This window comes from Odontomachus brunneus, unplaced genomic scaffold (assembly GCF_010583005.1).
Source record: "Odontomachus brunneus isolate Ranch 3 - 2012 unplaced genomic scaffold, Obru_v1 Obru_scaffold_072, whole genome shotgun sequence".
Taxonomy (NCBI): domain Eukaryota; kingdom Metazoa; phylum Arthropoda; class Insecta; order Hymenoptera; family Formicidae; genus Odontomachus; species Odontomachus brunneus.
In genome coordinates this window covers 141386-155273 of record NW_022639522.1, presented here as the reverse complement: position 1 = coordinate 155273, position 13888 = coordinate 141386, and the positions used below count along the sequence as shown (strand labels likewise).

Genomic DNA, 13888 nt, shown 5'->3' with positions numbered 1-13888 from the left:
TCTCTCTCTCTCTCTCTCTCTCTCTCTCTCTCTCTCTCTCTCTCTCTCTCTCTCTCTCTCTCTCTTTTCCAGGTCGTCGAAGATAAGTGACGCATCGCGACAGCTTCATCGAGAGACGCGCATTCCACTCGTCGCACTTTGCTCGCACGTTAAGAGGGACCCGCGAATGGCAGAGAATCGGACGTTATCGACGCGAGGAATCGATTCCACGGCTGGCGACCGGTCAGGAACCGGTTCCGTTGCGCCTCTCCGTCCGATCCGTTCGCGTTTTCGGACCCGTCCACCTCTCCCATCTCCTCTTCTCTCCTCCCTTAGTTCGTTCTCGATGCTCTCCTCTCGTTTTGGTCGATTACATGGCCGGCAGGATGTTGCGCAAGATCATGACTCCCTCGACGTGCGTTCCGAGAGTCGCGTTCGCTCTCGAAAGCGACGTTCGTTCTCCCTTTTTCGGAGGATCGGCAAGCCCCGTTCGGCCACTCTCGCGACCTACATCGATCGCTAAAGTTACGGTACGCATATTTGCTCTCGAAACACATACAAAAGGAGCGCGCCGTTGAACGAAACCGAGAGTCAACTACCGATTAACCCTCCGTGTGCAATGTGAAGTTCAAACAAATACTCGATCATTCACCAACTTTTGTAAAGAGTCTGGGAAATTTTTAAACAACGCAGATTTACTTGCAGATCTTGATTTGCTACTATTTTATAGCTGAAGATTCTCTGTATCTCTGGAAATCCAAAAATATTGATTTTCCAGAAAGTTATGGTAATTTAAAGTTGCCTGACATTGCAGACACTTTTCCAACGGGGACGAGTAAAGTATTGCGACCGCGACCTACAATCCATCGATACCTGCCTATCTATCGATACCTTCGCCAAAGTGGGAAATTTGTTTTCCCCGCGATAGGAAACGGGAGATTTAAACGACTGGCTTGATGATATAAATGAACCACCTTAACAAGTCGAGTTGATTGCGCAAAACCGATGATTTAATTGTTATTACACATACGATAAATCAATGTAACTCATGACGCGTGTGTCTTTTACCTCGTTTCATTAACCAGCTATTGACCGTACAACCAATTATTCAAAAATGCAATTATATTTTATACGTAACTTGATAATATCATAGACCCAGTCGCCAGTGATCGTCAACGTGCTAATAGACAATATACACAAGAGCAAAAGTTTGGTTGGATTAACCAATTTCTGGTGAACAAACCAGAAAATTCCGATCGACGTTACCAGAATTCTGCTCGAGTTGATCAGAAATTTTGTCAACCTGAATAGAATTCTGGTGACTTCAACCGGAATTTCTGGGTCGTTCATATTTAAACAGGAATTTACTTAATCCAAGCAAACGTTTTTTTTCCGTGCAGGAAAGATAAATTTGAACGTGACTTGCGGCCTCTCCGGTATCGCTCTCAAAATTCCGCGACTGCGACTCGCCCACGTGTTATTCGACTGTCGAGATACGGAACGGAATGTGCGCCGAACTTTCCACGGCAGGAATGAGCCGTAATAAAAGAGCAGAAAAAGTGCTGTGTCACTTCTGGAAGTACGCCAACCGTGAGCACTCTCGCTTCGCTCTGCGAGACGGTTCAATCTTTTCTCTTTCGCGCGCGCATTTGCGACGACGAGGCGCGAGCCACTCAATTATTAACATTCAAATGCTCTCGCGCTCGCGAAGATAATCGTGGAAGGCGCCGCGCGACTTAGCCGCAATTTCACGAGGTAACAATGCACCTGTCGGAGATACGTTGAATTGGCTCTATGCGACTGGCGACGGATGAAGGTTAACACTCCCGATACACTGAACACCAAGTAGCTTATCGTTCTCTGTCTCTTTGTCTTCTCTCCTCTCCCCCCTCTCTCTCTTTCTCTCTCTCGAGCACGCACACGTGATTGCCACGGCGGCCTATTTATCACGCGCAAAATAAATACATCGTTATTCTATTCGCGGCCGAAGCGAATGGCAGTTTTTATCGGCGGCTGACTCATCGCGCGAAACGCTCGCGTCGGAATTTTATCGTTCCGCTCGCGCGGCCGTCGCGCGAACAACGAGAACGATAAAATTGTTGTATAGTCCGCAGGCGAGCGAGAAAACCCGACATTGTTACGGCTCTGATTGCGATTATTGAGGACGCGATTGTATTAAAATCAACGATGATCCATTTTCAAATGAGACTAACGACATATTGAATGCAAGAATTGCTATTTTTGCAAGCAGATTATCATCATTAATATTGTTATCGCAACAATGAAAGATATTAAATATTTTTCAAATCTTCGATTGACAGTCCGTTTTCACGCGATGCTTCTCCGTTAAAATCGTCGTGTCCCAAACTTATCTGTTTGTCTACGGACCTCTCGAAACGCGTGCATTCGGCAATTTTACTTCTGTCGTAATGGCGCTGTTAATGCACTTATGACGTTGTTCTCGCCGTAAGTGCACTCGTCCTCGAGTATCCTTACACTCCTCGAGTTCCATGACGTCCTACCGTGTCGAAGAAAACGATATTACAACCCTCGCTGTTCAACCCCTTGGAGCAGAAAGCAATTTCTCTCCTCGAGATCGGTTTCCGCACGCGTCTCCCTCATCTCGTTCACTCCCCTCGAAACCGATGATATGGGCCCCCGAGGATATCCATCGCGAATCGAGTTTTCGCAAGCGCGCAACATACAGCAATAGATGATGCGGTTATACGGCGTGTCCCGGATCCATCAGCCACGAACAGGTGGCGAAGGTGATGTAATTCGATGACGTAACACTATCAAAAGTCAAGAGAGAGAAAGAGACAGAGAAAGACAGACGTAGTTTCGGAAAAGAAATAGCCTTCTGCGCTCTTCTTAGCTACGTTTCATTATTTACTGAGAAAAGAGACACGGAAAAGCGATAGGCCTCGCCAGGTTTAATCCGGAAGGTTTGAGGACATTTTGTAACTGTGGAGCGTCTCACATTTCCGGCGTTTTTATCTTCGAGACGTTATCTCTTCAAACGACATTATCGGCGTTTAGGTGCAAGACATCCGCCTGTGGGAGACGCTCGTTAATTGCATCGGCTCGCTCATGAAAGTTTCATAGAGGTGTCGGCGGCGAACGAAAATGCGTCGCGGTGGAGTACTTAACCGCGCACGCGTTCCAATGTTCTCGTGTCGTCGTACATCGCGTGTAAATTTCTCATCGTGTCAATTTTTGCGAGTGCTTCTCCTCGTTACGATATCAAACGCCTCGAGGAAGATAACACATCGTGATACACATCGGAAGTCGAATAAAATACATTAACTAGCACGGTCCTTTCAAACTTTGAGACCTTTTTTTAATTCGGCTGCGTAATTAGAGATATACATAAATTAAGAATACGCGAATTAGGATTTTGAAAATGGGAGTTTAAGATATATTATACATAAAATATATAAGATACATAGGATATATTATATATAAATTAGGAGATATATCTCAAAGCTTTTAGACCTTCATACTCTTAGTTTTTCGATTCTACAAAGTGTCTTGTAGTCTTGTGTATTTTCACATTTTTAATCTCTTTGTATGTTCACTGTCTTTTAATTCGCCCCGTCTATAAAACTCGCGAATCGTTTATCTTACCGACCGGGTGAAAATAGATGGAAGTGCACTTTAGAGATTACCAGAGATTCCAGAGCTGAGAGGTGGGAGGGAGTTGTCGTCCGGCGATTGTTCATTACGCGAATTACGCGCGCGGGCGAAGCGGCTATTTTAGAGATTCATAACAAAGCCACCGCCCCGATATATGCGCTCCGAATAGTTGGCAACCCGTGTCTCCGTCGATGACAGTGTGCACGTTGGCGAGTTGCCACTTGTGCAACATGTGTACGCGGGGATTTCCGCAAAAATGAAAACGGACGATGGCGAATTCCGGGGTGGAGGCGCGACGAAGATTTCTCTCGCAGATTAAACGTCATTACTCTTTCTCTCTTTCATTCGTCCGCATTTCCGTCGATGTCGCTCGGTTAATCCGGTCACGCACATAAAATCGAATCGACGACCGAAATAACGACACTCTCCGGTCGCGCGTAAGAAGATATTGCCCGCGAGAAGGTCAAGTTTCGTCGTGGATCGCCGCAATTAAGTCAATAGGGTTAACTTTCGTTAAACCCAGCAATTATTACGAATTAAGCTGCTCATCCACGCACGCTGTAAATACACACAGCTAATTCGGAGAGACCAAGTAAGAGCGCTTAAATCGAGCTGAAATTTTCGTCAATTTTCACAAAGTTACTTCAGCGACGGGGTCGACCAAAGATCATGGTGACGCGGTGAATTGTAAAAAAATATATCTCAAAATAATCGAACAAAAACACATATGTATATGTGTGCATGTAAAATCAATATCTTGAAATTAGAACAACCAGTGTCGCTCTGCCGGCATGCGAGCGCGAGAATGAACGTTTTGTACCTCAACACGTGACATTTCCTTCGTCTCTCCATTCATATCGCGAGGTGACATTTCTCGTTTTAGTTTCAAGGTGCCGAGACGACGAAGGGGTGGAATTTTTTACGGTTTTAATTTCCTCTCAACCAACTAGATTTTTTACTTTTTATTTCTTCTCAAGTAATGCCATTTTTCCATGCCGTACTTTCAAAGTTGAAGTTTAAAAATACAACGACTCGGATGGGAAATCTAATCGAATGGAAACTGCATAAAACAAGTAGATATTTTGTTTCTCTTTTTAGGTTGAATAAAAACTCACTTCAAAATGTGGGAGACATTGGTTAGTGCAACATTTTTCGACTAATTTTTTTGGCATTTATGATAACACTTTGGCAACGACCAAGTTAAGGGCAAAAACCGGTGTTTCCGGCTTCACGCGGCCCGGCCAAATCCTTTCGTACCGGTGCATCCCGCGCGCGTTGCAACACAATCTCCTGACGATCTCTCGGTCCAACGACGCCACTGCACCACGACGCATGACGTGAATGACGTCGTTGGAAAGTTATGTAAGCGGTAAACGAGCAATCAGACGACCGACTTGAGTTTCGTCGCCCGCGGCGCGCTCAGGACACTGCCATCGAGCTTAAGATAGAATCGGATCATCCTACTTAAAATTTACCATCCCTACCCCCCCTCTCTCCCCTTGACGAAATATAAATTTATCTATATATATAAAAGATAAAATGTGTCTGTATGTCTCCTATAAACTCTTAAAACTTTCCACCAATCTGGGCCAAATTTTACTCTTTATCACCATTACTCTTTAGACTCCTGATATAGGCTACCATGAAACTTACACTGCAAAAACTGATGTGTTAAATTTAACACATTTCATATGTCCCAAATCATCCACTCTCATTTATGTGTAAATTTAACACAAAACAAATGTGTTAAAAAGTAACACACATAATATGGAAAAAATTAACACAAGAATTTAACACTTGAATCCGTTAGGAATCACAGGTTGTGTTAAATTGACACAACCTATTTAATATGTCAGATATTAATTATGTCAATTTAACATTTTCATTTCATCAAAACCATAGATTAATACTTCCCTCAAATATTAAAGTAACGTTTTATTTTAGTTAATTTAACATTACACATATGTCAATTTAACACAACCTGTGATTCTTAACGGTATTCAAGTATTAAATTCTTGTGTTAATTTTTTCCATATTATGCGTGTTACTTTTGTAAGTTTAACACATTTGTTTTGTGTTAAATTTACACATAAATGAGAGTGGATGATTTGGGACGCATGAAATGTTAAATTTAACACGTCAGTTTTTACAGTATAGGCACCTTACCCCCTCAACCCTGATTTCATCCCCTTGACATTTTGTGACAACTCAGGCAGCTTAAAAGGGTAGCTTAAGCCAGTTCAAGATAAAATATAATTTCTAATTCTTTTAATTTTTTAAAATAGAGCACGTATCAATTTGTGGACGTTTTTTTAAGCGTCGCATACTCCTCCTCTTGCATTCATTTTATATAACAAATTACTTGTCACATTTTTGCCAGTCGAATACGTAAGGTACACGGTCGCGCTTGAGAATTAGCCAGACACGTTAATCCTTCAGGCAGTCAGTGAAAGATAATTCGCCTTGTACGTGAGAATTGCACATGTGTGTGCGTACACCGCGGGCGTTCTCGAGAAGGGGTGCACTACACGCTCCCGCCGGCAGGACACGCGAGGAGGCGTGGCGACAAAAGCGGAAGTTAAATCGTTAAATTTCGCCCCGCTCGTTTTTTCCGCGAGGTGTTCGCAAGGCAGGCGGAAATCCACCCTTCGCTTGATTATTCGAAACCCGACGGTTGGTACTCCGCGTACAAAGGCGACCGTTGCACAGTATATTCCTTCTGCTGCTTTTTCTATAGGATGCGCGAAAACGAGTTATTTGAAAATTGCATTACTGTGGGAGAGAATATTGCTCTATCTCTGTTTCGCAATATCCATCCTGTCAACAATTTAAAGCGATTATTTTCGCTGAACTTTGCTCGTTGATGATTACAACAGAATTTTTAATAATTCTGTTATGAAGACGGGACAGAATTATGTGATGTGATTATGTGTGTTATTGTATATGATTATGTACTGTTATAACACACAAATGTATTTCTGTATTAACGGATTGTCTCTCTTGTTTATTTCAGCGAAGGTAGAGAAAAAGTACGCGTCTCGTTGTTAGGTCCACAGCCGTCGCCGGCGACGCCCGGAGTCCTCTTGCTGGAACCCATCTCGCACTCGGCAGGACATCCGCTAGACATGGCCAGCAATCCTGCGGAACTTCTTACCACGCACACCGAGCACACTACGCCCTCCTATCATGCACAGATAAGGTAGGATTCACAATCTTAATATAACAAACATTTTTCCAACGAGTCAAAATTTTACTAATCGCCCTTTATATAATACATCCCTTACAAGTTACAATTCATTAAATCCTCAAAAAATAAGTGAAAAGAAGTCATCAGAGATCGTGAAAATCGTGAGAAAATGAAACTCTGCCCGGAGAAAAGATTCTCGCGTCGTTTACATTACAATGAATTTCCCGGGGCTTCCTCGCGGCTCTCGTGGAACTCGTCTCGCGTGTCAAAAAGAGAAAAAAATGACGAGAATGGTCGAAGGATGAGAAACACTGTCCCCCGGAATAATTAGCCTCCCGCGCACGATTCGCGCGACCCTTGACGATCTTAATGGGCCGGAAGTGACGTTCCTTTCTCTCTCCGGCTCCGCACCTCGCCCCTTTGTGTCTCCGTCGCCTGGTACCGTGCTACCAAACTGTTTACGACGGTTCTCCGCGGTTACAGCCTGTTCGTGGCACAGTGTAACCGTTATGCCAGAGAGCTCAGCCCTGTCCGATGTTATTGCCATTACGACATTACGGACAGTCTGGCCCACACACGGCGCACGTAAATTTACACGCCGCGGTTTCCGCTCTCGGTAAAATATAGTATTAGCCGATAAATAATGAGGATATATATATATATATATATATATAGAGTGGCTTCGTGGATCTATCCGTGTAGTAACTATATTTGTACCTCTTCAGCAAATCGTAAACAACACATATATTGCGCGCGATGAACGGATCACTCGTGTCGCCAAATGCGAAATCGGCTCTCAGCTCCGGCAAGCTTAATCCTTCATTTGATAATGTTGCTCTTAAGCATCGTCGATTTATGCAAAAATAATAGTTGCAGAATGCATTTATTTAGCACAGTTGCTTCGAAACAACAAAATCTGCTTACCTGTTCGTCACTGTCTCGACAGTTTTGATTTTTGCCACTAGATGCGAAAAATTGTTGAAAATATATTTCCAACGCTCAAAAATTTTCACCTAAAATTTGTTCGAATGAAATTTGCCGAATAAAGGGTTAATTTTACCTTTTGTCCCGTTCGATACTATAGATTTTGTGAGTGCTGAGTTTTTTTTTATGTACTATGATAATAGCTTATGTACGTTTATTTACTTTCGTCGACTATCGCGCACGAAATATGTCAAGTGATAAAACGTAGAATATAGCATGTCAACTATAAAAAGCATAATTTATTATCTACACTATAAAAACTGATGTGTTAAATTTAACACATTTCATGTGTCCCAAATCATCCACTCTCATTTATGTGTAAATTTAACACAAAACAAATGTGTTAAAAAGTAACACACATAATATGGAAAAAATTAACATAAGAATTTAACACTCGAATACCGTTAGGAATCACAGGTTGTGTTAAATTGACATATTTAATATGTCAGATATTGATTATGTCAATTTAACATTTTCATTTCATCAAAACCATAGATTGATACTTCTCTCAAATGTTAAAGTAACGTTTTATTTTAGTTAATTTAACATTATACATATGTCAATTTAATATAAACTATGATTCCTGACGGTATTCAAGTATTAAATTCTTGTGTTAATTTTTTCCATATTATGCGTGTTACTTTTTAACACAAAACAAATGTGGTAAAAAGTAACACGCATAATATGGAAAAAATTAACACAAGAATTTAATACTTGAATACCGTCAGGAATCATAGTTTATATTAAATTGACATATGTATAATGTTAAATTAACTAAAATAAAACGTTACTTTAACATTTGAGAGAAGTATCAATCTATGGTTTTGATGAAATGAAAATGTTAAATTGACATATTTAATATGTCAGATATTGATTATGTCAATTTAACACAACCTGTGATTCCTAACGGTATTCAAGTGTTAAATTGACATATTTAATATGTCAGATATTGATTATGTCAATTTAACATTTTCATTTCATCAAAACCATAGATTGATACTTCTCTCAAATGTTAAAGTAACGTTTTATTTTAGTTAATTTAACATTATACATATGTCAATTTAATATAAACTATGATTCCTGACGGTATTCAAGTATTAAATTCTTGTGTTAATTTTTTCCATATTATGCGTGTTACTTTTTACCACATTTGTTTTGTGTTAAATTTACACATAAATGAGAGTGGATGACTTGGAACGCATGAAATGTTAAGTTTAACACATCAGTTTTTACAGTGCATGTCTCCAAGAATTCGAGCGCACAAGTGTCATGATGATGCTCTTCTCTTTTTACCTTGTCTCGCTCCATTAACCGAGTGTCGGGTCGAAGTCAAACCGAAGGGCTAAAGTAGGCTCAGTTTACGATACGACCGAGGCACAAAGACGCGCGATGTGACAGTTCGTGAAAGCGCGCGGAAACAGTCAAGTAGTTCTTCGCGGCAGTCGAAGTGTTAGCAGCAGTCGATGATCCGTGCATACATACACAGATCTCGCACATACGCGACGCGCGCCGTGTGTGCATGCATATTTGCACATTTTACGATTTCGCGATGCCGGTCGTAAATAGAATTCGGGCAGCACGCGAGCGTCTAAAACTGAAATCGGTCGCAGTCTGTTTACCCTCAGCTCCGGCCGAGAATCGACTCGGGGTGTAATAAACCCTACGTTGAGCCAACTTACACTCTGAAATCTTTCGTGTGATGAAATTTCGGTAAACGACGGACCAAGAGCTAATTGTCGTTTTAATTGTGACTTCTGTCTTAATTTTATTGGTATCACGTTTCTATTCAATTTTACCGGCTACGAATTTCTAACTTACTGCTGACAAGTTCAATTCCATCGGCTTTGATTTTCTAATATATTATTATTAAATTAAATTTGTTCAGTACTCGGCGATTATGTAACGTGCAAGCATTCCGCGAAACGAGCTTCGCGAAACGAGTTTCTCACGTATGCGAGTTCACCGATCACGACTAACTAACACGTTAGTTAGTCTGTCGTCGCGTTGCATCTCGGAGGATCCTTGCGTTCGGTCCTTACGTAATTCGTCCGCCGGCGAAATGGATGCCCCGAATGCAAGAAGGAGAATCCGACCCGAAAAGAGAAGCGCGGCTCGAACTTTCCCTCCGCGATGGCGAAGACATTTTCCTACGCGTTCCGCGATTCTTCTGAACTGTTCATAGTGTATAGTCGTGCAACGTTCGATCAGTTGCACGACTATGCACTCGGGATATACAGGCATTGTTACTCAGCAGAATGTTACGTAAACTCACGCATCTATCGCGCGAGATTTCTACTAATTACCGGTATAAGCGACGATCGTTGCGACGGAATCTATCCGCGTGGAAATCGCTAAACGCACAAAATTTATCGATGAGAATGAAAGAGAGATTTTGCCACGTGTGTGTATAAGTTGTCATTGTTATACATCCTCTGAAAATTGGAGATCAACCATCGTCCATTATGAACCCGTATAGTATATTCATCTCGGCTGCTTTTACGATTCACCGTCCCGCTCACTTCCCACTGACCTGTTGGACACTCGCCATAAGTCGCTGAAGAGCTACACGCGCCACTTCCGCAATCTTGTTGAGAATTAAAAAATGTTAAAGTATATAAGAATATATCAGTTTAAGGGGATTCTCTCTTCGAAATAAAAGAGAATTACCAAAGATAAACGCTCGTTCTATTAAGGAAGTTATTTCCATCCTGATCCAGCTGGATGAATCCTCAAGAATCAAGCGAGGAAAAAAGAAGTCGTAGAACAAAAATCGACCAGGTCAGATAGTAGAATAAAATCGACTTCGTGATATGGTAGGAGCGCGCGTAGCTATTCGGCACCCTGTATATCCAGGATGCACCCACCAACCGACCCACCCACCCACTCACCCATCCAGCCAAGCGGCGATACTATTACCCAGCCAGGCGTCCTCTCTCTCTCTCGCGCGCGCGCGCACATACACACACACACACACACACACACATATGCATACATATTTCTACACCCACACATCGTGGTCGCGCTATCCATTCATGCACGCGTACACACCTGCGCGACTATATCCCCGCGTACAATCGTATCCGACGAGTGCGAGCTCAACTTAGCTGCACCACCACCACCGAAGCCTCGACGAATCGCGGACACCAGCAGCGCCGGTACCGCCGCCGTCGCCGTCGCCGTCGCCGTCGTCGCTGCGCTCCTGTGCGCGCGAGTATTAGAAGAGCGGCGAAGAGAGGTGAGGTGAGGCAAGGAACGAAGAGAAGAGGAGGGAAGAGCGGAGAGCGACGACGGAGGACGGGAGAGATCGATATAGCGTGGGTGGATGTGCAGAGGTGCGGTAAGGCCGCCGCCGCCAGTCGTGCTGTCGGCTGCATCGGTGAACAATCGCGTGCTCTCTCTCATCGTTCCCCTTTCTTGTCGGTCTCTCTCTCCTCCTTCTCTGTCTCCTTTTCCCTTCTCTCGTATCCTTTTTTCTTTCTCTCTCTCTCAGTATTTGCCTTTCTTTCCTCCTGCCCTCTCTCTCTCTCTCTCTCTCTCTCTCTCTCTCTCTCTCTCTCTCTCTCATCCTCTCCCTCGTCCTCTCGCTCTGTACTTCATGTCCCTTGCCCGCGTTAAATGCAGCCGACTGTGTCGCGTTGATCCTCGGGATCGTTCCCCGATGACGCGGTGATAACGCCCGCGACGCGGCGCCGATAAAAAACGGTGACACGGTGACACAGTGAACGAGAGGTGTGCGGTATCAGATTGGCGGATTCACCGTTCGCGATCGATCGGGATCGCGAGGCTCGAGATCGGATCAGTGAGTCACAGGAAGAGGAGAGAATCGGCGAAGATCATCCTCGAGATTCGTCCGGTTCCGCGTTTGCTTCACTTCCGGGAGTCTGCTCCTTCTCTGCCCTTCTCCCCTCTCTCTCTCTCTCTCTCTCTCTTTGCTATCTCTTTCTCTCTACCCAACGCACGTGCGTGCGCAAGGATGCGTGCCACGCGCGATTTTCCTCCGGGGCTGGGATATCCTGCCGCTGCTGTGACTCGCGATTCCAATGGCCGCGCAGATCCCGGCCGCAATCTGCGACGCAAAACGCGCGCCCCGGCTTCGCGATGGGCGAACAAACGCAAATGCAGTGCTCGTGAAAGACTACAGCTTTCCGTATTTCGACGTTACTTCATTTATTATCTAGCTCGAAGATTTTGCCATTGGAAACTTCTCGCGAAAAGATAAGAATAATATTTCACAATGAGAAGGACTCCAAACGTAGCGGTTGTAAATCACTCGTGGATTTTTCCACTGCATTTCTCGAAAAGTATCACTTTATTTTGTTCGCGAAAGAGACTGGACGCTCTTCCCCTGTCGATTCGATCACACGCGCGATTTTTAATTTGGGTTCCGAACGGATAATATTTTACGTTACGGAAATGTTGAAAAAATGTTGCACGGAGAAAATGTCGTGTGAGTCAAGCTGCCTCGGCGAGCAAGGAAAATAATGAACCGCTGGTTATCGACTTTTCCGCGTAACCATCTCGCTTCCGTATATATATTTCCAGCGGTCTATAATACGTCCGTAATGTAGGCTCTTTTCTCTCTGTCGGCCACATTGATGCGAATTTCATTGTTTCATCGTAGCTCGAATATTGCAATCTTTCGCGGTCTTTTGCTTACAATCGTCGTATATATTCCGCAAGATCGTATTTCGGATTAGCGCAACTTTAAATCACGAATTTCTAACATATATCTTTTGCGCGACATTTTTTGCGTGTTTCCTTCGTCGCCAGATCGACTGACTAGAACGTGAAAATTCGATACGTTATAAAAATACGGTCTCGCGTTAAAAACAAACCTTGGAGATTATCCACTTACGTCGCTCTTGTATCGAACCCATTGACCGAAAGCGATCTTATTATTAATAAGTGATAGCGCTTGATCCATATTTTTTAACCGAGACTTTTGATGGTTTTTACGGCCGCGTGTTCAATTTCACGTCGTGAAAGCGGGGCTCGCGAGATGGAATTCGGGGTGATCCGAATGTGTCCGACTCGGAGCGGTGCGTGCCAAAGATAGCGACCGGAGGAACGACGACTTCGTCGAAAACCGTGACCTGCCTTAGAAAAGTTTAGGACCGTACGAGACGAGATTATCTAATTTTCTGGAGTCGCATAATATTACGCGAATCGAGCTCCAATCGCGTCGGACAGTCGTAATTTAGCACGTCGTCGTAGATTAATCTTGAATTATTAATCGATCCAATGACAGCTCAATCGGCAACTCTGCGACGAACAGGCACATTTGTCTTCGTTCAAGCGATTTACAGGATGACTCGAGCTCTCTCGAAGAATCGAGGCGACAGTTGAGGTTTCACATGATGTTATTTTCCTTTAAAACGACAATGATCTCGCGACTGACTTCTGAGGGCCGCTATAATTGTATACTTGGAGCGGATTATACACGCGTGATTTGTGGTACTTGCATTTGGATAAGCTTCATGTATGATAGAAGACTAAAAAGTACATTTACGAGGGCGGTGCCGCGTAAAACGATGCAACGAGATGCATTGAGATGCATCTCGAAGAGGCGAGTGGGTAGACGGCGACGGTCATCACGGTGTGAATTTTTCAGCAGGGTTTTCCTATCCTTCTCTCTCTCCCGTCTCATATCATGCGGGAAAAACATGCCTTACCGCGAACACGATAATAATAACTCTTTCTTGTAGACGTGTGCGCGTTTCAGCGCATCGGCCGACTCTCGTTAATGCAAAACAAAAGAATTAGAATTATGCTATTAATATCCTGCGCGTCTCTTAGATTACACGCGATACAACAAACTTGGAAGTTGTTTCCGAGGAATCAATTGTCGAAAAAATTCGTTTAACGAACAAGGAATAAGAATCGTTCTGCAATTTTCATCTGAAATTTTCTCGTATTGTACGAATACGATTTTTCACGAATGTTAGATTATTTTACATAGAAATGCAAGTCACAATTAATAGAATAAGATCCGATGTTCAGCCAAGGTCGATTACAAGCGGAGCGAAGTGACGTAGCGAGACTCAACGACCGAATGACACGTCATGACATAATTTTTGCCCTCGCACTCTCACACGACCTCCT

At 43.4% G+C, this 13888-nt stretch overlaps 1 protein-coding gene across 7 annotated transcripts in view; it reads left to right on the top strand.

Moving 5' to 3' along the window:
• The window catches only part of LOC116846938, a 79058-nt gene that overhangs the window by 50426 nt on the left and 14744 nt on the right, over window positions 1–13888 (top strand). For all 7 annotated transcript variants that reach the window (XM_032821372.1, XM_032821370.1, XM_032821371.1 and 4 more), the window contains one exon: window positions 6629–6814. In XM_032821372.1, the coding sequence (XP_032677263.1) occupies window positions 6629–6814 (186 nt within the window). The remainder of the gene's footprint in view (window positions 1–6628; window positions 6815–13888) is intronic.